Source organism: Salarias fasciatus, chromosome 13 (genome assembly GCF_902148845.1).
Source record: "Salarias fasciatus chromosome 13, fSalaFa1.1, whole genome shotgun sequence".
NCBI lineage: Eukaryota > Metazoa > Chordata > Actinopteri > Blenniiformes > Blenniidae > Salarias > Salarias fasciatus.
The window spans coordinates 25,406,434-25,432,484 of record NC_043757.1 but is presented as its reverse complement, the minus strand read 5'-3'; the positions used below and the strand labels follow the sequence as shown (position 1 = coordinate 25,432,484).

General features: G+C 44.1%; 1 protein-coding gene across 6 annotated transcripts; it reads left to right on the top strand.

The window, feature by feature from the left end:
* Positions 1-6,808: 6,808 nt before the first annotated feature.
* On the top strand, positions 6,809-18,542 carry LOC115399084 (major histocompatibility complex class I-related gene protein-like). Of its 6 annotated transcripts, none has more exons than XR_003932631.1 (9): positions 6,809-6,964; positions 7,840-8,106; positions 8,521-8,799; positions 8,928-9,233; positions 9,528-9,623; positions 9,694-9,711; positions 9,936-9,982; positions 10,193-10,390; positions 18,526-18,542. XR_003932631.1 is itself a non-coding variant. In XM_030106273.1 (8 exons), exons 1-8 carry the CDS (start codon positions 6,910-6,912, stop codon positions 10,298-10,300), a joined length of 1,122 nt encoding a protein of 373 aa, XP_029962133.1. In that variant the 5' UTR covers positions 6,809-6,909; the 3' UTR covers positions 10,301-10,827. The 6 variants fall into 6 exon arrangements, 4 of the variants coding, with proteins under 4 accessions (XP_029962133.1, XP_029962131.1, XP_029962134.1 ...); XR_003932630.1 differs by lacking the exon at positions 18,526-18,542 and adding an exon at positions 13,299-14,091; XM_030106273.1 differs by lacking the exon at positions 18,526-18,542 and having other exon boundaries at positions 9,582-9,623; positions 10,193-10,827.
* The last annotated feature ends 7,509 nt before the right edge of the window (positions 18,543-26,051 follow it).

Here is a 26,051-nt window from a genome sequence, read left to right as displayed (position 1 = left end):
TCTTTCTGGCTCCTTCTGGTTATCGTCTTGTTTAGAGCCTATCGGCAAAAGCACATCATCTCTAAGATCTGCCCCTCGATCTGTTTATGGCTCTGGACGTCTGCTTCCTCCTTACATTGAATTTATGCCCATGACTTTCCCAACACTGGTTACAGAAAAAAGAAAGATGAGGAGTTAAACTGAATGGGCTAAAATGTGATTAAAGGGTTGGATGTTTGGAAAGTGTAGATATTCTCTGCAACTGTTTTAAGAAAGGGGTTCCTCGCTGTCACTGAGTTTTAAGGTTTGATTTTGGAGGACTTTAAGCACTTCTCAAACATAAGAGAGGCTAAGACCACCTGAACATTTAAACACCAATATGAAATCTCTCACAGGATTCCATGAGGGGCCGATGCAGCGTTGAACCAAGACTTAAAGAAGAATAATTCTCTTTGCCGGTTGTTGTCTTGTAGGTCACGACATCCTCCAGACCTGGCCGGCGCTCGTCGAGAAAACAGGCCAAGGGGAGTACTTCATGCATTGGTTCATTCCTAAGACGGTATCATTGGAAGCAGACCCAGCAGACCCAGCAGACCCTTATTCAGTCACTGTGGTAACAAGACCCGAAGCCACTGTTTTTGTCGGGTGAGCACAGCTTCACACGCCACATATTTACCGGTCCGCTACAAAAGACTTCAAATATCAGGACACCTGATATCAACTGTCTGTTTTTAGACTTATTATATATATTACCAGTGCAGCGGTTACTTTGATTTTTAATTTTTTTGTCATCGTGGGATTTAACAGTAAAATGTAATTTAGGTGAAATCTCAATGTGGCTGTTCAGCTGCTTTTGGAGCGGCTCAAAGATTTTAGAATATTTAATATAAACTGTTCTTCACTCACAGCAGCCTCTAGTGGCTCAAAATGCTAACTACACCATTTTCAGCATTTCTGCCACAGTTTTCAAAACGTTGCTGTGTAAAAGGCAAACTTTCCTGAAATGAAAACACAGAAGCAGTCCGGTTTCACTCGAACTCAGTGTGGTTTCCTCCTGTCCAGGCTTTTTGGTGGCATACCGTCTTTGGAGAGCGGTGAGAGCAACTATCAGAAGCTCTGTGAGAACCTGAACCAAGCCAACACCAGCTTCAGTCACCAGGGCTACATCGGAGCTGCATATGAGCCCCTCTTCTCTGTCGTCCACCACAACGAAATCTGGATCTTCGCAGACTGACGGCAGCGGACGCCTGGAGCTCCCCAACAACTACGATAAACAATAAAACTTCCCCCTGCCAGTTTGAAGAGTCTACAGTCACTGATTTTCAGTCTTAGCAGCAAGCCTTTAGGACATTTCACAGAATTTTTGCACCAAAAGGTTCCCATAAATACCAGATTTCTAAAAGAAAGCTTTTTTTTTTTCTTTTTTTTAACCTACATTAGGGTTTGTTGAACTCAGGAACAATTATATCTTGTAATGTAAAAATGAATGTGAATACATTATAATCTGATTATTTTGTTAAAACTAGGCCTGTACATTTCAAAATATTGGCACCGTCATATTTGAGCGACGAAACATAGCAAACTGTTAGCATAGCACTTTAAAGAATGGAATCGAAAACTATGACTTCCTCCCAGGGTGCCCAACAAGCCCCAACAAAAAAACCCCAAAAAAGCAGCTAAGTATGGGGATACTTTGAATTCAGTCCCAAACGGAGAGGTGTTGTTATCTGCAGCCTTTGCCAGATTGAGCCGGCATACCACACCGGCACAGCAGCGATGTTGGAGCATCTGAATTGTTTCTCGTGGAGTGGGAAACTCACTGTGGCTAAATTAGTTTCGCGTTTGTGGTGTGTTGTGCGGCTTTAGCTCTGTGCACTTCGGTAGTGTTCGTGCTTGTTTGGTTAGTAGCACTAGCGTCCATAGCTGGGTTCTGCTGCCGTAAGCTCGCTGTCATTCCAGTCAAGATGAAATGCTAATAAACGCTATCTCGCAGCAGTCTCGTCGCTAACCAACATTGTTTGGCTCCATTAGTTGACATTGCTAAACTGATGCAGTGAATCATGGTACTATACGCTGGATAATGTAAGGCTAATATTTTGTTCAACTCATAAATGGCAACAACAAGTGAGCGTGTTCATGCTGGGTGAGTAGCAGCTAGATAGCTGTGTTCTGCGGCCGTATGCTAGCTAATGTGTAGTTTGGAGAGAAAGCTATTCCAAAGGACAAAAACTTACTCCGATGGTGGAAAGAAAATTAAACACAGTTTCCTGCGCTGGCTGTTGTGGCGAGATCTTATCTGGCTTCCCCTGCAACATCCACACCTTCTGAACGTCTGTCCTCCGCAGCAGGGAATATTGTGAACAAATAAAGGAGCAAGCCTCACCAACGAGCATGTGGACATGCTCACATTCCTTCACAGTGATTTAGAGTAGCAGTGTCGCAGCACAGAGTTGTGATGAATGACAGGGAGGAGAAGCAGGTTCTTTGTTCTGTCTGTTACATTATGAGAAACACTCAGGGGTTTCTGTACTCTCTGCAGCACAGTGTTTGTTTTTGCACTGCATATGTTTTGTAATTTTGTACAGGAGAGATTTTTGCTGGACTGTATGTGTAAACAGGCTGGCCTATTTATTTTGTATAATTTGATTTTTATTTTATTTTATTTTATTTATTTTTTTGCTGTGCAAAGCAGTGTTGTTTCATAAAGTATATTATAAAGATTTTTGGGGCATTTATTTGAGAAACATTAGGGTTTTTCTTAATTGAACAACAGGAAAATAATCAGATTAATCATCCAATTAATCATTAGGATAGTCAACTAATTGATATAATAATCACCCGATTAATCATTTTTAAGATAATCGTTTACCCCCAGCCCTAGTTAAAAGTTTAAAAAATATAGCCGAGGGGTTTTTGATAATAATCCGAGGGCATTATGATCAGGTAATCTGATTATAATCTCTTGTGGAATTTTTTGTTTGCTGCTAGTTTTAGGGTGTTTTTGGACATTTAAACACTCAAAAGCTCAATCATAACATGTGATTATCTACAATGGTTTCCTCTCAGGAAAAAAGGAGAACAAGGCATGCTGGGAAACATTCACATCACTTATGGACATCACTCATGCACTTAATTGGTATGAAGGTTTTTTTGTAGAATCAGGAACCAGCTTTTTCATTTTTTGTTCTTTTGAATGTTAATGACACCAAAAACGAACCGTGCACAAAATAAATAAAGTAGTGAAAAGTAATGAATTCAGACCCTAGGTGTGAGAAACAATTAACTACCAGTGGCACAAAGAACAATGAGGAACATTTATGGAACATTTACCCACAAATCAGTTTTTCCAGCTCTGTGTTTCAAGGTCCGGACACCAAACCTCCGCTGTGGTTCAACAGTGAAAGGAAAACCTTCTAAGTGTCTGTTTAAACTCTCAGGTGAGGACAGCGTCTCTGAATCAGGCGCCAACCTCTGGTGCTGGAAAAAGAAGCCAATGAAAAAGTGCAGAAAAATTGTAATTCCAAATAAATTCCAGCAGGGGGCAATAATGTTGGTTTAAAAAAAGAACTGAAGTCCCACAGAACCCTTTCAAAACTGAACTAATTAAAAAAAAAAAAGATTAGAAGGAAGGAAAATGAAATAGACATATGAGGTAAACCAAAAATAATGAAAATCATTCAAAAACACACACTTAACTATTGCTGCTGGATTCTGCGCCGGCTGCACTCCGTCTCTCAAAGTGGCCCTGCCTGCACTCCCTCCTTTGGTCCTACTTCTTTCTGAATCCTGACCTCCCTCCTCATACGTAATTAGCAGTAAATCACATGAAGAAGCAAAACACTCAAAAACACAGGGATCAAATATACAAAGTCTGTCAACCCAGAAACCCAGAACACATTACATCTCAATGATATGAAACGTTGAAAGAACTGGAACCAGAGTCTTCTGAGAAACCTTCTGGAGAACATTAAGCACTGCACCCTGACCCCACATGACAGCCCTATTAGCAGTAAACATTATACCAAACTGTGGCTCTGAAGCTCATTTCACAGCCTCCTCATATCAATGTGTTAAAAGACAAAAGAAAAACTTTACATTCACAAGATAAATTTTGGATTTTTATTAGAGTTGTCAAAATTAGCACATTATTAACACATTGGTCTAGTACACCAACATATGTAATCATGGGGGTCACGGCTCAAAATATTTGACAGCAACTGGAAAACAAGCGCAACATTTGTTGTAGCTCCTTTTCAGAGTAAAGGTCTGAAGAGGTTGGGAGGCGTTGATGCTGCAGACCATGTCAAGAAGTCACTGGATGCATCAGTCACTTCATGTCAACATCATGATCAAAATTTTCATTTTCATTTTGGAATGAGGAACCACATAGAAGTTGTCTGGGACAGACAGGATTTTATCCAGATCGATCTAAAGGAGCCAATCATACATTCACACTCTAGGCTTTGATGCCTCCCTTGTCATTCTAATGTAACGAGTTTCATTTCTGGATCAAAACTAAAGCATCATCCAATTGGCTTTGTTTGGTTTTTTTTTGAGGAAATATTTGAAGAGGGGCGAGGACAAATCAATTTGGAAATACCTTCCACTGTAAAGATGGTGCAATCTCTGGTTAGTAAGTGGCTCAAGGAATTTTTCATGTCCAGGATACGAGTGGAAATATGGTGTCTTCTCTTCAAATGAAATTATAAGATAATTTCCTAGATATTTAACTTCAGATTAAACTCTAATTGAGGCAATGCAAGAATCAAAGCCTGCGTGGATTACGTAACTCATATTTATTAAATATAGTGAGATACGCCAGATGCTTTGGGAAAGACTGAAACAAAATTGACCAGCAGGCCAAGCAAACTGCTGTCCGAGTGGTTGTAGAGGCTAAAACTCTGGTCTGGAAGGATTCCGGGGAGGCCAAGGAGGACGACTATCGGACGGCCTCAAAGAAATTCTGGCAAACTGTCCGTCACTTTAGGAGGAGAGTGTAGGTCTCTACCAACACTGTTTACAGTGGAGGAGGGGAGCTGCTGACCTCAACTGGGGATATTGTTGGACGGTGGAAGGAATACTTTGAGGACCTCCTCAATCCCGTCGCCACGTCTTCCGTGGAGGAAGCAGAGGCTGAGTTCTCAGAGGTGGACTCGTCCATCACCCAAGCTGAAGTCACCGAGGTGGTCGGTAAGCTCCTCGGTGGTAAGATACCGGGGGTGGACGAGAGTACCTTCAGTCTCTGGATGTGCAGGGACTGGTCAGGGATAGTGCCTCTGGATTGGAAGACTGGGGTGGTGGTCCCCCTTTTTAAAAATGGGGACTGAAGGATGTGCTCCGACTATTGAGGATCACTCTCCTCAGCCTCCCTGGGAAAGTCTATTCCAAGGTACTGGAGAGGAGGATTCGACCGATAGTTGAACCTCGGATCCAAGAGGATCCTGGTCGCGTAACAACGGACCAGCTCTATACCCTCCATAGGATGCTCGAGGGTTCGTGGGTGTTCTCCCGACCAGTTCACATGTGTTTTGTGGACTTGGAAAAGGAATTCGACTGCATCCCTCATTGTGTCTTGTGGGGGGTGCTTCGGGAATGCGGAGTCCTGGGCCCCTTGTTAAGGGCCGTCCGGTCTCTGTATGACCAGAGTAGGAGTCTGGTCCGCATTGCCGGCAGTAAGTCAGACCTGTTCCCGGTGCATGTTGGACTCCAGCAGGGTTGTCCTTTGCAATCTGTTCTGTTCATAATCTTTATGGGCAGAATTTCTAGGTGCAGCCAGGGGCCGGAGGGGGTCCGGTTTGGGGACCACAGTATTCCATCTCTGCTTTTTGCAGATGATGTTGTCCTGTCTGCTTCATCGAACCTGGACCTACAGCATGCACTGGGGCGGTTCGCAGCCAAGTGTGAAGTGACAGGGAAGAGGATCAGCACCTCAAAATCTGAGGTCATGGTCCCAGACCAGTCTGCCCTCTCCAGGTCGGTGGAGAGACCTTTGCCCAAGTAGAGAAGTTTAAGTATCTTGGGGTCTTGTTCACGAGTGAGGGACGGATGGAGCGTGAGATTGCCAGGCCGACCGGTGCAGCATCTGCAGTGATGCAGTCGTTGTATCGGTCCGTTGTGGTGAAGAGGGAGCTGAGCCGAAAGGCAAAGCTCTTGATTTACTGGTCAATCTACGTTCCCACCCTCACCTATGGTCATGAGCTTTGGGTCATGACAGAAGGGACAAGATCCCGGATACAAGCGGCTGAAATGAGCTTCCTCTGTAGGGTGGCTGGGCGCTCCTGGAGAGATAGGGTGAGGAGCTCAGTCACCAGGGAGGAGCTCAGGGCAGAGCTGATGGACATTCATCCACTAAGTGGTTTGGACCCCTCCATTCTTCTTTATTGTTTCAGCTACATATAGCTGTCCACAGGAGCTGCAGCCCAGTACCCGTAACACAAGCCACACTCACTTGAATGCAGCTGGAGTGACAGGAGACTGCAGAAGAGCCGGTGTTTTGGACTAACTGGCTTCCTTGTTAACTGGTGACAAACTTTCTTTCACAACCCCTGTTGCTGCTAGATGTTGAACACCTGACAGAAAGCCACGTCGGACCTTTAATGAGTCTGATTTTAACATCTAAAAGGTCACCAGTTCACAAGGAAACCAGTTCATTTGAAACACCACATTTACCACTTTATCAAAGAGGAGGTTTTAGCAATGAAAACACACACACACCCACACACACCCACACACACCCACACACACACACACACACACACACAGACACACACACACACACACACACACACACACCACACACCCAGCAAGACACACACTGAATTGTCATTGGTTTACAGCAGCTTCCTTCACAGCACACCTTTTTAATCCCTTCTTCTTCCGCTCAGACAATCAAAGAGTTTCAGTGTGAGAAGAGGGAGTGGGCCGGTGACCATGCAGCTCTTCCTGGTTCTCTTCTTTCTGCTGGGAATCCCCAGCGTGGCTCCAGGTACGATTCACAAGCTTTTCCTCCTCATCTCCTCTGATTCACAAGTTCAAAATCTTTTTTCTGTTAAAACCAATCAATACAGGACCTAAATATTTGTTAGTCTGGTGCTGCAGAGCTTCATGAATGAATGTCATCTGTCAAACTGAGCCGTTAAACTCAGTGGGTGGGTCTTCACTACTGATTGGTTCCCCTGCTAATCAAGTCAGGGCAGATGGATCCCAGATGATGGATCGATGCAGAGCTAATGAACGTCCTCTGACACAATGTTCTCAACGTTACACCTGCTTTATGGAGAGTTGTCAGTGAAAATAAACTCACAGTGTCTCTGAGTGTGAGGGACAGAAGCAGCGATTAGATCAAGAAGACGATAACAGTGTGAAAGAATGTGGAAAAGGCTGCTGTTACCTTTGGATTTTCAAACCACAATCTGAAGAATGAGGAAAGATTTCCTTCTCTCTCTCTCTCTCTCTCTCTCTCTCTCTCTCTCTCTCTCTCTCTCTCTCTCTCTCTCTCTCTCTCTCTCTCTCGTCCTGTCCAGCATCAACACAGCAGAATGAGGAAACATTTCCTTTAGGGACTCCACACAAAACAGTCAAAAATTATTTAAAAAGTTTTTTTCTTTTAAAACATTGCAATGTTTCGTATTGTCAGTTGTAATTAAAGGAGGTGAAAACATTGTTTTTTAATCAATAGTTGATCAATGAGAAGAAACTGAGCTTATATTGGTCTCATCAAGTATATTTCTAATCATATGAAGTAAAGAAGAGTGAGGAGATGCTCCTTGATTTAAATGGATTTAGACTTTACACTAGAAAAGGAATCTTGTTTGACTGTCAGTACTTTTGATTGATTTCAGTCTTTTCTTTCTCTTCCAGAATTTCACTCTCTGAAGGCTTTCTACACCGGATCATCTCAGGTCCCAAACTTTCCAGAGTTCGTGGCTGTTGGTTTGTTCGATGAAGTTCAGATCGTGCACTACGACAGCCACACCAGGAGATTCGTGCCCAAACACGACTTGTTGAAGAAATTCAGTGAAGGCGATCCGACGCAGTGGAACATCTTCACCCAGGTGCTGAAGGGACATCAGCAGTGGTTCAGAGCCAACATGGAGATCCTCAAGCAGCGTTTCAACCAAACTCAAGGTTTGTCTGAAGCTTCCCTGATCCTGTCCTCACTGAGTGAGTACCTTATGATGTTTTATTGATTGGATAACACACAGGAGCACATTTTGAAGTCAGGCTCAAAATGGAGGAAATCCAAAGTTTTGGTAGACTCAACAAAGTGTCCAAGCATTTCACTGCTGCCATTCAGATCATCGCTTCACTGACTCTTTCTTCACTTCCACACGGACCAGTCTTGATGAATGAATCCAGACCCCTGATGATGAAAAAGCTGCGACGCGTCAACATGGAGCTGAATCCAGAAGAAATCCATCAAGTGTTCAGATGCAGCGAGAAGTGAAGATTCCATTATTCTGACAGCGTGTGTGTGTGTGTGTGTGTGTGTGTGTGTGTGTGTGTGTGTGTGTGTGTGTGTGTGTGTATTCTGTCTCTCAGGTGTTCATGTTTTCCAGAACATGTACGGTTGTGAATGGGACGATGAAACCGGTGAGCTGGACGGATATAATCAATACGGTTTTGACGGAGAAGATTTCATCTCTTTGGACCTGAAGACAGAAACCTGGATCGCTCCAGTTCGGCAGGCCGTCTTCACCAAACACCAGTGGGACAAGGACAAAGCACGGCTGGCCGGGCACAAAAAGGACCTCCTCCACGTTTGTCCAGACTGGCTGAAGAAGTTTGTGAAGTTTGGTGGGAGCTCACTGATGAGAAAAGGTCAAATGCCTCCAGTTTGTCTCTCAGCTGCTGTTTTCTCCATCTCCTCTTTCATTTTCCTCTCTCCATCTTGACTTCCTTCCAGTATATACAGTAAAGTGTGAGGTGTCTTCCTGCTGGCTCTCCAGATCTTCCCTCGGTGTCTCTCCTCCAGAAGACTCCCTCCTCTCCGGTCACCTGCCACGCCACCGGTTTCTACCCCGACAGAGCCGACTTGTTCTGGCAGAGAGACGAGGAGGAGCTCCATGAGGAGGTGGTCAGGGGAGAGACCCTCCCCAACCACGACGGGAGCTTCCAGATGAGCGTCGACCTGGATCTTTCAGGGGTCAGAGATGAAGACTGGGGGAGGTACAGCTGTGTGTTTCATCTGGCTGGAGGACAGGAAGTCCTCACACCGCTGGACAGACACGCCATCAGGACCAACTGGAGACACGGTGACTGAGGCTTTCATTCTCTTTACACAAACAATCAGAGGGTTTCCTGTTCTGTCTTTCTTTCCCATGTTTGGAGGAAAGTTTGTCTTCTGAATGAACTTTCATTTCCTCCTATGTGTTGAGGTTTGAACCTTCATCTGGTGGATTTCCTCTCTGATACAGACTTTTTGAAAGGAGCTGGGTTTGTGCATGGCGTTCCGCTCAGTCCCACGAGCTGCCGTATTGATCGGCTTCCTGTCGCGTCCTTCATTTAGTGCTGCTTGGCCACTGACGTCGCACTGTGTTTGCCTGCAGGGTTTCCCTCTGCTGCTGTGGTTTCAGCTGTTGTCGCTCTGCTCGTCTTGACAGGCTGCTTCATCGGACTCATTGTCTGGAAGAGAAACTGGAAAGGTAGAGAAGAATCATCCTAGATCCTTGGATTATAGTTTGTGAATCAACTCTTTCTCCTCCTGTTTTTCAGGGTTCAGAGCCACTAACAGTGAGTACTATCTATTTCCTTTCATCAGGATGTTTTAATGTGTGATGTTCCTTCCTGTTGTTTCGGCCTTCACGTTGACTTCTGGCTTTGGAACATGTTTCGTGTCTTTCATTGTTTTCAGGATCTTGTAGATTCTGTTGTTGTTAAATGTTCCTCTTCAATGATTTCTCAACTTACTTTCAGACACAAATAACTGAAATCACGTTTTCCGCTTTGTTTTCCAGCCTCTGAAGCTTCCTCTTCATCAGGAGAAGATCCAGCCGTGAAGAGAGTGAGTCCATCAAGTGAAGCATGTTGGAAATCAGCCTGTAGTCTCCAACACTCCGGTCCAGCTCCAGATGTGACGTCATGAACACGTGACGTTTGATTTGGAGACTTTGGACACATTTCTCTCTGTTTCATCTGCTGTGTCGACGCAAACATGGACTCCACGTGAAAAGTGGATTGAATCCCACTGACAGACGATTCTTTCTCTTGACAGGGCAGCAGTGAGGAGCAGAGCATTTTAAAAACCTCTGCAGAAAACCAAGAGTCCAAAGAGGCTCCAGTCACTGAGTCTGATGAACCGAGAGGGAAAAGAAACGATTGACATGTTGCAGACTGGTTCCAGTTTGAGCCTGTTGGAACGCAGCCAGCCAGGAGACTGTGGGGCAGTCATCCAGCAAACCCTGCATTGATTGTGAGATTCCCAGGCTTTCAGGCAAAATCATTATTTTTTGCATTCAGTGAAAATCAAACCAAGCGCTGAAAAGTAAACTTTGCAAAATCAAGTATCTAGAAATTAGGATAAATCTGAGTAACCTCCGTAAACAATGTTTTAAAGCTGGTTGAATATTGTTTGAGATGGACTAAAATGAGTATTGGTTCAAAAATGAAGCTGTTACAAGTGAAAACACTACTGCTGAATTATTAAACTTTATTAATCCCAAACTTCCAGAATTTCCCAGTTTGGGATTAATAAACTCATACTCTACTCTAAAATCAGACCATAACATACGTATGTGTTTTTAAAATTTTGCAAAGTAGGATATGATATTAAAAAACAGATGAGGCATTTGTTGGAACAGTGCATGAAAATAAACTGACTTGACTTGACCAATAAAAAAATGACTTTGACTTCTGTGACTTGGTGCCATGACTGAAGAATCACATCGATGCAGCGTCACTGCTCCAGAACCAGACGTACAGCAGGTGTGATGCCTCAGTTCAAACACTAGAGGGAGCTGTAGGCCTGAGGAATGGTCTGGGCTGTTGGAGGAAAAAGATTTCCAGTGAGTGTGAGACTCCAGCGCTCATACCCAAGTGTGCACTGTGGGGAACTGAAAGTTGAATGAGAAAATGCTCAGAAATTTCTATTAAAAAGGGGAGAAATGTAACACATACAATGTATCAGTGGCATATATAAATATTTCACATCTCTTACTAACAGTTTATTGATTTCCAGAACTAATTTTGAATAACTTTGAGTAATTCAAACTAATTTAGATTTGAATAAAACATATTAATTTCTAGAATTAACATCAAGTTTCTCTTGTCTCAAAATAAAAAGGTTCCACTACAGCGTGGAGGAGGAAAGAGGAACCACATGAATGAAAATAAAAAATCAATAAAAGATCTGGACTGTCTACTTTAGAAAAGAAAGAACGGCCGGCCTGTAGGAGGACTGGGAGAAACAGTGAAACCAGAAAAAGCAGGTGTAATTTATCACATAAAGAAGTTGCTATTTTGGTCACTATGGGCCTGATTTCCTGATTTTGCCGTGTAAAGTGTGATGAATTACACTCTCAAGCAAATTATACTGCATCTTTGGCTTTGCGTGGATAACACAGGTCATTTAAGATTAACATCATGAGTAATAGCACATGGACAACAGTAAAGATATGAACTTTACAAAAAGAAAAGATAAAAACATCCAATATTAGTCTGTATTCGATTGATATGGCTTGTTTGTTATATTTCCTGTACATTTCTTTGACTGCAAATCCACCTAAAGTGATTTTATTTGAAAAGCTGATATGCTTTAGCTTCTTAGCTTCTAGCATTGAATTTTCACTTGTTATTCAGACTTGACAAATTTCATTTGTTAGTAAATTCTGGATCATCATCTTTATGGAACTTTCAAGAAAACGTACACCATGTGTTTGTCAAAGGATTTGGAAGAGTGTTGAGTGACAGCAGACATTCAGAATGCTGTAAGAAACAGAAAATATCTCTTTAAAGAAAAAGTCACAAATAAACACTGAGGTGGGCCAGCTGAGGAAATGCAGGATCGCTGTTAAAGTCTGAACTAATTGATATGTTAAAAACAAAAGCAAATGTACTGTATACTTTAAATCATGTAGCACTTTGTGGTATAATCTATCAGTATAAACTCTTCCCAGTATTTTTCATGATCTATTTTGCAGAAGATCTTCAGCGCGCACTGTTATAAGATTTACGCTGAATCCCATTTCACCCCTTAGCCCTCCCCCTTGCCCCTACCCCTCGTTTTGCGCTTTCACGTGGAGGGGTAGGAGTGTCCCAGTCGTCATTATGACGTAGTGGTAGGGCCAAGAAGGAGGGCCAGTCACCCCTCCAAAAGGAGATTCTCCCGAGGCACACTTCAAACGGAGGGGTATGATCCAGTGGCGGCCAGTGGTGAGGGGCGCTTGTTTTGTCCGCCTACACCGTGAGTGTCGGGCGGGGTTAGTTCACTTCTGCATTGGCGGGAGCAATCGTTTCCACACCTGCGCATTCCAGGCGCATTCCAAACACAACAGATAGACGATTATTTTCAATAAACTGGTTTTTTCAACACTGCCCGCCTGGAGTGCACGGGTTTGGAAACGATCGCTCCCACCAATGCGGAAGTGAACTAACCCCGCCCGCCACTCACGGTGTAGGCGGACAAAACAAGCGCCCCTCACCACCTGCCGCCACTGGATGACAGATTTCCCAGAAAGCCTTCCAAGATCGGCAAGATGGCGGCGTCCGCTACGAAAGAAGTTCATAAATGTCAGTATTTTGTCAATTAATAAAGTTTTAAAATGTAAGAAAAACATTCTCCTTCAGCAAACAATTTACACATCTGCCTACGTCATCGGCAGCGGCGACTACTGATGACATACGCGATTTTCGAAGGGTTGTTCCAATTCGGATGGGTTTACTTTCGGCCCTACCCCTTGGCACTCCGTTTCAAAGGGGTAGGGGCAAGGGGGAGGGCTAGAAAGAGAAATGGGATTGGGCCTTAGCATCTTTGACGAAGGGAGTCATTTATTCGTCCATTCTTTGTCATACATTTAATTCTTTTTTGTCACAAAAAGCAGGATGATTAAAAAAGTATACTTTATCTTAGCAGTGTTTCAGTTATTTCAGAATATCAAAAAATCCTCTCCAGCTTCTCCTCGCTGATTTTTCGACTGAATAACAGATAAATTGTCCTGCGATCCGAGCTGAAGGTACAGCTAATGGGTGCAGGCGGAGTGCCGGAGCCGTCTCCTGTCATCCTGCGGCGTGACTCACCGATACCGAGCCTCTCTGGAGGGCTCCGCTCACGGAACACGCTGTAACCTTGAACTGCAGCGGCACTTCACTGCTTCTCTCCGCAGGAGGCTCGGGCGCTCGGAGGACGCACGCCATCGCCACGGCAACCGTTTCTATAGCGGGAGGCCGGAGCGCCGCGTGTCACGTATGGATGGATGTGATCACACCGCGATGGAGGTGGAGGAGCGCGTCCACATGACTCACGCTCGGCAGGACTTACTCACCTCGGAGACGATTTACCGACAATCTACAGATGAAAAGAATATTTTAAGAGTTTAAATGGACAGTGGCATGAAACCGCTGGAACGTCAGAGCAGCTCCAGACAATCTTGATTTACAAATGCAACACTACATTTACTGTCAAGTGAAAACAGGACTTTATCTCTGCACTTTCTGGTCCTGGTTGAGAACTCCAGATCAAATCCCGTACTCACAACTCTCACCAAAAGTCTTGAATTGATTTTTCTTTAACTTTCTATTAAGAATCAAACACAGCTTCTTCTGCAATCAACTTTTGTCCTGCAGGCAACCCTCACAAGTCATCTTTCTCCTTAGCGTGAAGCGCCGCCATTTTTTTTCTCCGCTGCTCCCTTTGCCTGCGTACTTTTGTGTTTATTGCTGCCAGTTATGAATAGTTTCTTTGATCATATTTTTAAATCAGTTATACGCTTTTAGAATAAATGCTCAAATTTTGCATTTTTTTTATACAAATCCATGAAGTTCTATCAGACCTGTTTTATAAAATATTTTCTACCTCTTGAAGAGTTTGGAATTAGACAGGAGATAAATTATCAGGTGGCATCCAAGAAACACTTTTTCAAGAAATAACAACCTCAATTTTGAACTATCGCCTTAATTATAATTTTTTTTTCAGTAGTCCTCATTTTACTGTGTTACTTTTGAAGAAACAGGAAGTGAACAAGATGACTGAATTTCTCGGAACAGGTTAAAGATCTGGTTGAAGGGATCATACAAAGACCTGAATAACTCATTCCAACACTGATACTGCATCATTGCTCTATTTGCTATCAACGACTGGCCTCGTTTGTGCCGATTAGTTGAATTTTCCACACGAGGACGTTTGATTTGTCTGCCGATCTGCAGGGTGGATTTGTGTCAGGGACCTGGAAAACTGAATTTCTTCCCGCCGTTGTGGAGGTAACGATGTGTGGCAGACCGTAACGCTACAGCTCTGAGTCACTGCGTCTTTATCAAGAGTCTTGTAATCCGCCATGTAATCGGGAACGCTGAGATTTCATCCTGATGCGGCCGAGATATCAATGATATGCTGGCAAGAGGGGAGAGTTTGAATCAGGTGTGATGAGGGCAGAGATGCTCCGAAGTGTCGTGGAAGGCAGTCCTCTTCTTTTCCAGTGAACACAGACAGTCCCTGTTCAGTTTTGCTTGGATCGGCCCCAGTCGAGGGCGGCGTGCTCATTTCCGAGCCTTCACGCTCTGTGGCTGGCGTCTGAGTCGAAGAGCGTGAAGTGTGCCAGCGCTTACCCTGATTTCACCGAATGGAACGTATGTAATGATCTGGCTGAACGGCCTTCTTCAGCTATTTCTGTTCACTTTCCTCCGTCTGCGCCTCCCTAATAAGTCATGTTTTGCTCTCTCTGATGCCCACACACACACACACACACACACACACACACACACACACACACACACACACACGGAGTGGCCTGCTTTAACCATGTGCCCATGGGAGTGTGAGTGTGTCATCTTGAGGACAGTGGAGTCTGATAGGAGAAGTCAGTGTCAGCCCTGAGGCGAGACGCCTGCTAATAGAGTTTGCTCTGTGGAGGAGAGCGCTCCAAGAACGCCATGTTGACGTGTTGGGATCTGCGTCGCCGGGGCGGGATGGGGATGGGGTGAGGTGGGTGGAGGGCGTGCACGCTCACAGCTCCGTCACACTGGACGCCTCCAGAAGCAGGACGCCCACAGGTCTGTCTTGTTTGCAGTCTGTATAAACGAGAGCGATGTTCGCCGCGCCACCTGAGCAGTCTTTGCTGGAATGTCTCTTCACGGCAGAACCCAACATTTCAGCCAGTGAAGAACTATTTCCATCGGTTTAATGTCTGGAACTGGTTCCAGGATGCCTTGGTGGCTGTGGCGGTGGGGATACAGGTGAAGCAGATCAGGTCGGAGTCAGGTTTATCACACACTGAGCGAAAACAGACAAGAACAGGAAGACAAGTGACCCGAAACAGGAAGTGCTCAAACTGGAATAGACAAGACAGGTAAGAGACGCCCGAGTTATTCAGGAATTGAGCAATTCCTGACACTAACAGGCTGGACAACTTCATGTTAGCTCTGAACTCAAGCACAAAGTATAAAGTGGCACCAGGGAGCTGGATGTGTTAATGCAGGAAGTTATCAAACATTCCATGATGGGCAGTAATTTTCGATGCTTATCAGACTCGATTCTCGGCTACCAGATCAGCTTCCACATGTTTCTGCAAGCAATATCAACTGTGAATAGATGAGGCCTTTAATGTTTCATCAGAATTTGACATTTTCAACGTTCTTCAATCCCAAAACTGTCAGAATCCTTAATGTTCCTGGTTAAATCAAATCAAATCAAATCAAATCAAATCAGATTTTATTTATATAGCACTTTTCATATTAATAAAAACAACGCAAAGTGCTGAACATTAAAAACAGTCATAAAAACAAAAAGAATAAAAACCGCACCATCAAACAGTATGCACCACACACACATTCACCCTCACGCTCACCCTCACACTCACCCTCACCCTCACCCTCACCCTCACCCTCACACTCACACTCACACTCACACTCTACCATTAATTCGCACAGAACAGAGGAGACACGGCATGGCACTGAGCATCTTAGGGAAAACGCCACCAGTGGGGCCCCCCACACCAAGGGAAGTCGAGGGTCAATTAAAACTGGGGCTCCAGCGCCCGACCCCCGACCCCGACAGACCATGGGAACTCGCACACCAAAGTGTGGAGCCCCCAGGCCAGCCAGGACCAGAGTACCCGGGCACAGTAACCCCAGCATTGGACCAGCACCAACTCCCGGTGTGAAGGACCCCCCTGAGGAAACACTGGAATTAAACAGCTAAAACATAATAAAATATGACACAAAATTAAAATAAGATAATAAGATAGGATTATAAAGTAAAAAAAAAAAAAAAAAAAAAGTTGAATGTGAATAATAAAATAGAATAAAATTACATAAATAAGAATGGAATAAGAGGACTATAAAAGGTCAGTTAAAAGCCTGATTAAAAAGGTGTGTTTTCAACCTCCCTTTAAAAATATCAACGGTCTCTGCGGTCCTGAGGTTCTCTGGCAGGCTGTTCCACAGGCGGGGGCCATAATGGCCAAAAGCCGCCTCACCATGAGTCTTGGTTCTGTTAAGGTGGCAGAAAGTGAAGGTCTGGTTAGAATGAGGCTGTTTTCATTCACAGTGAATTCCAACAGGCTCCTTCACTTTTTGATCCACTGACCACTGTTGAAAGCTTTCATTAGAAAGTCTGAATTTATAACTGTCTGAGCTCACATCTCCCTCTCAACGCCGTGTCTCCAGAGAGGAGACAAATATATTCATTACTGTAACATAAATACCACCTTAGCGGGAAAGAAGCACCAGAACTGCTGCTGCTCGGTTAGTTATGCAATCTTGTCACACAGGGAGAGAGATGCATTTGCATAAAACTGAACACTCTCATCTGCATTTTATTTCCTCGTCTGTGTTTGTGAAATTAAAAAGGAAAAAAAAAAAAGGACTTCTGCTCGGATGGATGATTTCTGAGACTTTAGCGGGAGGCTTTTATTACCGGACGACACACTCGTGCATCATCCCAGAGTGTGTTTACGTCCCTACTGTCCCTCTGCAAGTGTTACGCCGTTGTTATGGACTTGCATGGATTATATGGCATTAGTTTGCCCACACGGGGTTCGAAGCAGGATTAGTCGACTCTCTTGAGAGGGAAGTCAGACTGCATGGCTTGACTTGCACACTTTCCCCCCCCCCTCCCTTCCCGGAGTCGTGCCGTCACAGGACCGGAAACGTGCAGCGGCGCTGCGGGCGCTTCATATTGTAATGTTGACTCAGACTGAAGCACAATGTGGACAAATACTGTGACTTTATAATGCATACAGGAGCTACAGCAATAAAACTGAACTGAATTCAAACCAAACTGTGGTTCAGCTCTAAAGGATGCAACACGACACAGACAGATGCTGAACCTGTCAGGGTTGCCAGATCTGAGGAAGCACCAAACAGGCTTTCCACGAAAGGAAATACAATCAAACATCCAACGAAGCTTCCTCGACTGATTATTTATGCAATACTAAGATCAAAATATCTGTACAGATTTATTTGTTGTACACTTTCAAGTAGAATGTTTAGAACTTTCTCTGCGTCTGGTCCAAATCTGTATTTAAAGCTGTGAAATCCCGCTGTTTTTAGACACGTTTTTTTTTGACACATTTTCTCCCTCCAGTTTATAATGTGATTTTACACAATGCGTCTCCCGAGCTGGCTGTTTGATAATCTGCCGACGAGTCTCCCGACCCTCCCAAAATAAGAGATTATGATTGTGAAGAGTCACGGCTCGTGTCTCTATTTATAGGCTTTGGCATCGTCCCGCCACGTCTTCCATTCTCCGGCTATTTTTAGCCGTGTCTCCTTCTCTGTGGGGACACGGATGATCCATTTCTCAGCGTGAATGTTTTTAAGCTCCGGGTCAGTGTCTGTTTGCGTTTCTGAAAGGCGGGCTGACTTGTGGAGCGCTCTGCGACATCGGTAGTCAGAAAGTGCTGCACAGCATGGACAAATTCCGTCAGGCTGCGTGTATTTTTATTAAGCTAAAACAAAGGGCCATCAAATGCTATTTTTCAATGTGCCTCGAGGGAAACATGCAGCTCCAAGAGATTTCAGTAAAGAGGTCCAAAAGGCAGGGTTTCCAGATTCCTCTGCTAAAAATGAAGCCTTTGCAGCATGTGCCTGAGGACGTGACACTTCGACTAAAATCTCTGGGGATTTTGGGCCTGTTGTGTTCCTGGAGCTTGTTCTACAGCTGGAGGTCATAACCAGGCAACAAATATGAAAAATTCACTCAAAAGGGACGACCTCAGCAGCTCCAGATGCTCAGATTTTACTGCATGCAGACATCCATGCATTAATGTCCAGAACAGCTGGAGGACGCTGTTGAGGACAGATGTCTGGACTTGTTTTCTCTTTACTGCCACCGCAGCCTCACACGGACTGTGAGGAAACGAAGAAGAATGGATGCATTTTCTCTTTCTTCTGCAGTCTGTGCTCCCTCCCTCTGAAAACCTTCCTGCAGGATCGGTGACGGTAGAGCTGGAGGCTGATGACTGGAGCCTCCTGCCTCCATCCAGGCTGCAGTGAGTGGATTATCGTTATCTGATATCAACTTGCTTCTCTCTTGTCGCCTTCATCTCTGTCCTCTTCTTTACTCTTTCTCTCTCTGCCCTTTAATCTCAAACCGAAGCAGCAGAAAAACATCTGATTCTGCTTCTGCACAGAGTTTCTTCCTGAAATGTACAAAAATCTATAAACACACAGGAAGTTTCAGAAGCAGCTGCAGGTGACTGAAAATGAATGGCTGGACAGATCTCCACTCTTTTAGTGTGTTTCTTTAATTTTCTTTCTCCATAAAGAGACCTTGTTGATGTTTAATGAGTGTTTCTTGTTGTGTTGTAGCTCTGAGATCAAACCATATCAGTGTGCTTTCCTTCATTAAAATAATATACCGAGTTCATTTTAAACCTTCATTCTGAATCAAAGGGAATCATCTTCCAAGCTGGCCTACATTTCTTCTAAATGTGTTGCTGTTTATCCACAGTCTCGCAATCTTTCATATGATTAAGTTCATGTTTAACAGGTCCTTATATCAAAACTGTAAATGTTCTTTTTCCGTCAGTTATTTGGTAATGCTGCAAAATCCACTTCAGTTGTCGACACATAAACTGGTTCAGCTGAGGCTGCGTCATTGTAGCCTGAGTTTGAAAGTGTCCAGAATCCTCCTCCTCATGGCAACGCAGCACAGCACTAATGCTCAAGAATACTGATGTGTGTGTGTGTGTGTGTGTGTGTGTGTGTGTGTGTGTGTGTGTGTGTGTGTGTGTCAGTACCTCTCATGACCTACAGCATTCTGTCTCCGTATTCTTCGTCTCAGAAAGCAACAAACTTTCTAAATTCAGATACGATGGAACATTTCCTCCAATCAGCCATAACATTAAGACCGGCTTCTTTTTATGCATTTTATTACTCTTGTTTAAATTTTAAATCTTATTTATCAGCTTTAAATTTGGTTGTTTTTGAGAACATCAGTGACTTCTGATTGTAATGGTGATTGTACTTTTTAACTAAACCGTCATTCTGAAATTCATTTTCATTCTAAATTGTTTACTCAGCTTTGTTCTCACATGGTGTTTCAGGACAAAAATGAAGCGCTTCTGAAACTTCCCAGAAGGAAGAGGATGGACTTCCCAGCTGGGAAATGGGAAATGGGAAGAATCCTGCTGGTTGATGGAGGGATGATGGGAAAAGAGCTGCAGGAGGAGGTGACTGGGTTTCTGGAGCTGCTGGAGCGTCGACCTCTGCTCTGATTTTCAAGAAATCCTGACAGTCTGGAGGAAAGACGAGAGAAAACAGAGACGAGCTCCACATGGGGATGCCTCCAATGCCTCCCAACTCAACGAATGTTTGAAAAAGACTTTAATGTGGAACAATGTAAGATTTCAACGTATCGAGATGAAGTCTAAATTAAGATGAAAAGAAAATCCTTTCTATTCTGCCCTTTAGCTCTAACATTATTAATAAAGCATATATCTGTATGACTTTTATTAATTCAGCTTTCTCAAGTTCTATCAAGAGCAAACAGCCACATCTTTCATAGTATTTAACAGTGAAGAAAGCATAAACTACAATAAGCTTATTTCTCTCATGTGGCACACTAAAGACATGTATCTGAATCATCTGTATATGCTGTACTACGCCCCCCAGGGGTAGCAAAGGCACCATTAGGTATGAAATTAGGTGCAACATTAATTAATTAAAAACAAAACAGAAATTCGAATTCTAAACTGGTAAGAAGGGAACAAAAACTTTAAACAAACTAAAACCCAGTGTCATCAGTATCGATATGCTGAAATCATGCAGGCCATTTTCCTCCAGCCTGCTTTAAATCTGTAGCAGCTGAGTCAACGCCGTACTCATCAAAGTCCAGGATTTTACTTTCCCAAACCCAGTCCTGGAGCCCAGCATCTCAGACAGTGGGAACAGCTTAGCGATTGGCTGCTATGTGGGCCTTGCTGCCACTTGGGAGATCTTGAACTGCAGCAGTTTTTAAAGGATAAGTTCGGTTTAAACAGCTTTCACGTTGTTCATAGAATGAAGTAGAACAATATACTCACCCAGAAGGCTTTTCTGATCTGAACAGTGCTTCGGGAGAAATTTAGATCCAAAATCGAGCGGCGGACATCCGTGTACGGCTAGCAGACGGGGCATCGGTAACGCCGCTCCTAAAACGGCTTGAATCGTCCAAAAACTCATTAGTTTCACCAATATTTCATCATGGTCCGCTCAGCCTCTCCTCCACCACAGATATTCATCCGTTTTGCACTAAACTGGAAGAAGAAAGTTGTTGTGTAGCCTCCGGTTGCCTCTGAAACAATGATCCGTACTGTGCATGCGCGCGGCAGCCGTGAACAAAGCTTTCAGTTCAGGTCAGCAAAACCACAACAACATGTATCTTGTAATATGTTCGAAAGAAGTCCAGAGGCGTTTGACAGCGTGAGGGTGTTCATTCCCGAGAGCAGGTATCAGACACATGCGTTAGCATCGGCAGTCGAAAAAACACACACAACAAAACGGCTTCCATAGCTCCAGCTTACCGAGACATAGATCTATAGACATAGATATCTAGACACGTGTACACTTCTTACCGAAGATATATCTGCATATATGAAATATCTGGCGACACCGGGCTGTCGTGGAGGAGAGGCGTGAGCGGACCATGATGAAATATTGGTGAAACTAATGAGTTTTTAGACGATTAAAGCCGTTTTAGGAGCGGCGTTACCCATGCCCCGTCTGCTAGTCCTATACGGATGTGCGCCGCTCGATTTTGGAAATTTCTCCCAAAGCCCTGTTCGGATCAAAAAAGCATTGCTGGCTTATTTCCACCCTCCTCTCACCTGGGAGAGTTGCAGTGTGGTAAACACTTGTTATTTCAGCAGCTGTCAGCGTTGGACTCTTGTCCGGGCTTTAGCAGGAACCCGTCTATGGACTAGGACGCCTCCTGTAGAGCTACACGCTTTTCTGTGACTCTGGGATTGATACACATCCTGGTCATTGAAAACACGTGATTCTGCCTCGTAGGCCCAGGGCAAGGCTGGGTCTCCGCTGCCGGAGGGAAGAGCTCCTCTTCCCATAGCAGAACTGAGCTGAAAGGGGATGCTAAACAACATGCAAAATATAACAATATGACAATATAAAATATTGTGTCAAATGCAAATTATTGTTACAAGTGAATTATGTGAAGCTAATAATCATTTTCTCGGAAGTCAGAGGCCAAAATGCCCTCCAGACTGGAGTAACCCAGACATTACAGTACATATATATCCAACTATATCATAACGGTGTGATAAAAACTGTCAGACGGTCATGAACTGGTCCAAAATCCTACATATCTGTTCATCATTAGCTTGATATAAACGAGCAACATTTTTCTCTGGAACGCCGTTTAGGTTGATATAGCTTGATGGACACATACAAGGCAGTTTTCTTACATTTCATTTGATATTGGTGGGAAAAAAACACTGATTGTGACTTGCTTTTTGTATTGGACATTTGTCTATAAATAGACTAAGGACTGGGTGTATGTATTTAACATGGGGCTTCACTGATCCTGATCAATTTTCATGACATCCTAGAAATCTGATGCAAACTTGACCTCCGTCGACAAACTGCTAATTATCATCCTGAGTAAGTTTCATCCAATCATCATGTTCAGTTTTGATGCTAGAACTGTGATTTGGGAATTCAGCAGGAGCCAGAAAACCACATTTCTTCACTTCTGGAGAAATGAGGAGCTCGCTGGTGATTGGTCAGAAGCCAGAAGTGGCGCTGCTGTGAACTGAATGAGCAGAAAACCCAGGAAAGGTTTACTGTTGTTGGAATTAACCAAAAGAAATAGAAATGCAGCCCAAAACATTTTACATAGGAATGTTTATTTACATGTTAGCAGTGACACTCAGAGGAGAGACGAGACACAAACTGAATTCAATGAGACGCAAAAATTAACAAAAGAGCTTAAACAACCATAAAGAGATAAGAATCAAACACAAAGGCACAAACGCAGTGTACATTAGTGACTTCAGCTGCAATAAAGTGACAGCAACTGTTCAGAAAGCATGAAAAAAGACATTTAACAGGACAACTCCTGAAACAGACACAGAATGTCCTGCTATTCCAGCGAGGTTTGTTAGCAGCTACAATATGAAACGGAGCATCGCCTCAACAAACAGACACAGTTCCAAACAGAATCCAGTAGAAACCACGATCAGATCCAGCAGCCAGCGTCCAGAAATCAAACCTCAAACCGAAGTTAAGACCGGTATGCCACTTTAAAATCTGAAATTACCTCAGGCAGACATGATAAGCCGACCAAATCGACATGCTTTGTAAATCCAAAGCACCAGCCTTCCTTTTTGGTATTCAAGTAAAAGAGTACAATGATTAAAAGAGCTTCCAGTGGCAGACTGACTGGACAGATTTACAAGGTTCGCTTTTATTACTCAGCAATCTGAAGTTTCTCTCAAGGTTTCTTCTGTCGCTCTCTGTGTCCTTCATGCATCTTAATGGACCAGGAGGGAAAATAATAATAATGATAATAATACAGACATTGCTATTCAAGAGATGAAGCCAAAAGCTACTGAAACATTTTTAGGACCGTGGTTTCATCAGAAACAGTTGACAGCTGTGGGGAATGTTGCTCAGGACGCCGTAATGTTCGTCACTGGGCTGAAACCGGAGCGGCATTGGTAGACCTGGCGTACAGCAGTCCAGTGAGGTGGTGCCGGTGCAGGTCGGATGATTTATACAAAGAGAGAGAGATCAGTTCTTAAACTCGATGTTTAAGGAAAAAGAGGGATGAGGTTTAGTTTTTACATATTTGCAGTTTTCCCGGGGAAACACACACAGTTCTCACCAGACCAGCAAGCAAAGATACACAACTCATAGGGAAAAAAACCCATCTATTTTTAGCTGATTTTATTTCATTCATTGAAAAATAAAAACAAATCAGTTCAAAACAATGCAGAACAGAAATTTTCAATTGCCTAAATGAAAGAGAGAAGAATAACTTTACATGTTGTGTTTATCTCTTACAGCCATATTCCTCAAATGCTTTCTCTTTTTCTCTTTTTTTCTGAGCTTTATAACTACAGCATGCAATAATCTACTCTATCAAGAAATTTAAATAATTATGTTCATTTCTGCTTTCATTCAATAAATAGAATGACTGGAAATTCTTATTTTTTTTTTTTTTTTTTTTTTTTTGGCCTGTGTTGGTTGACTCCTGCTCCATCTGTGTAGAAATGGAAAAAAAAAAAAAATAATAATTTCATCCATATTAACCAGAGTAGAACTTTCCCAGAACAACAAATTCCTGTTTGTCACTTGAAAGTTTTTTAAGGACATTCAACAGGTGTGAATGCTCTACAGATATCCAGACATGCATATTTGAAAGACTCTTTTCCCCACTTCAGTTTTGAAAGTGAAGCTCTCTTATTGTCCAGCACGTCCTCTAACAGATCCCGTTAAAAAGAGATAACTGGTTGAATTCCCCTCACCTGGAAATAGTGCTGAGGTTGGAGATGGACCAGCTGACAGAGGGCTGAAAGCTGCGACTGACTGATGGAGGAATGGTCCGGCCTCAGATCAGCTGCTCTGTGTTTCCCGTCTGTTCTCTGAGCTTCAGCTCTTCTCCTGACCTACCTGTGTTTCCTCTCCCATCACACCGCTCTCGTCGCCCTTGGCGCGACCGACAGAGCGGTCTGCCCGTCACCGCCGGAGCAGCCCGGCGAGCGGGGACATCTGGAGAACGCCCCGCCGGGGATTCCTCGCCGCAGGACAGCGGCGGCCATCTATCGATCTGACGGGAGGACCGCAGCACGCCTCCTGGGCCTGGAGAACCGAACCATGTCTGTTTCTCCAAAACACGAGGAACACGAACACTCCTCCAGCGCAGCGAGTGTGTGAAGCAGCTGTACAAACTGCACACAGGGACAGAGGGCCGGCAGGGATCACAGGGATACTGCTCAAACTCTCAACACACACCGTCAAGCAGTGTGAGGAAGAAGACAATATGCTTCATCTCCTTGGAGGAATTATTCATCTGCATTCAGGAGCCCTGAACTGCACACACGGTGCCTGGGGAGCTGCTGGAGGTCGGGGGTCGTGCTCATGGGCCCACGGTGGGATCGCACTCCCTGTCATTAGTGGCATCGAAAGCTGCAGATTTCTGATTCCAGGTCTGACCTCTTCTGAAAAAGAATCAGGAGCAGCGGATGGTTTCGATCCGTTGACCTCTGGGTTCAGGGCCCGGCGCTCTTCTGCTTCATTCCTCCGCTTGTGACTTTCAGCGATCGAACCCGCGGTTACAGATGAGCTGGAACTCGAACATGGACTCATGCATATCTGTTTAATAATTCATCCTCCACGTTCATGTCCTCTAACCTCAGTTCGATTGTAACCTTGACCCTCAGACATCTGCGGTGTTGCAGCACCACCGGCGTCTCGCTGGGATTTCATGTCACTCTGATAATTTGTTATCTTCTTACTCCAGCTCGTCATGCTGCACTTAAGGTTTCACCTATGGGTTTCAAATCGCCGTGCACTTCAGACATTTTCATCCATTCACACACACGTCTCTGTGAAGTGGTGAGATGTGAGAAATCTGAAGTCTCAAAGTGTGAAAAAATCAAAGCACAGAAAAGTCATAAACCTCGTCAGTATCGTCTCTTCTCCTGATGCCACGAACTCAAGCCACTGTCAGTGTGTTGGTTGGAAATGGCATGGATTGTTTGGACAGTTTTTTGTTTTTACCAAGCCTGTCTCTTCACACATGGTTTTTTTTTTTTTTTGTTGTTGTTGTTTTTTTAAGAGTAAAGATGTGGTTTTGTGTCAAAGGTTACAATATGGCGACATGAGGGTGAGACACTCTGTTATGAAGTGTGTGTGTCTGTGTGTGTGTGTGTGTGTGTGTGTGTGTGTGCATGTGTGAGAGAGAGAGAGAGAGAGAGAGAGAGAGAGAGAGCGAGAGAGAGAGAGAGAGAGAGAGAGACATCAGCTGCACTTTTGCTTTGTTCCAAAACTAAAACACTCATTGTGCTAAAGTCTGGAAAAAAAAAGACTTCAGGGACTGAACAGGTGTGTCACTGTGTGTGTGTGTGTGTGTGTGTGTGTGTGTGTGTGTGTGTGTGTGTGTGTGTGTGTTTGCAGCTCCAGTCTGATTCTCCCAGACGCCTCCCTCGGTGCGCTCAGGTGTGTCTCCGCACTCGTCCCGGCCTCAAGCGGGCCGATGCGCACGTTTCACCTGGGACTGGGAATCTGCGCGTGCACGTGAGGGCGCTCGTCCGCATGTGTGCTCCGCACATCTGTGTGAACGCACACACGGAACCCGAACAAAACGCTGCCTAAGCCTCTTACGTGGGGCGGGATTCTTCATCCGTCCAGGATTTCTTTGATACATGCCTTCCTGTCTGGACAGACACACACCGTCACATCTCTGCTGCTGCGCCACACAC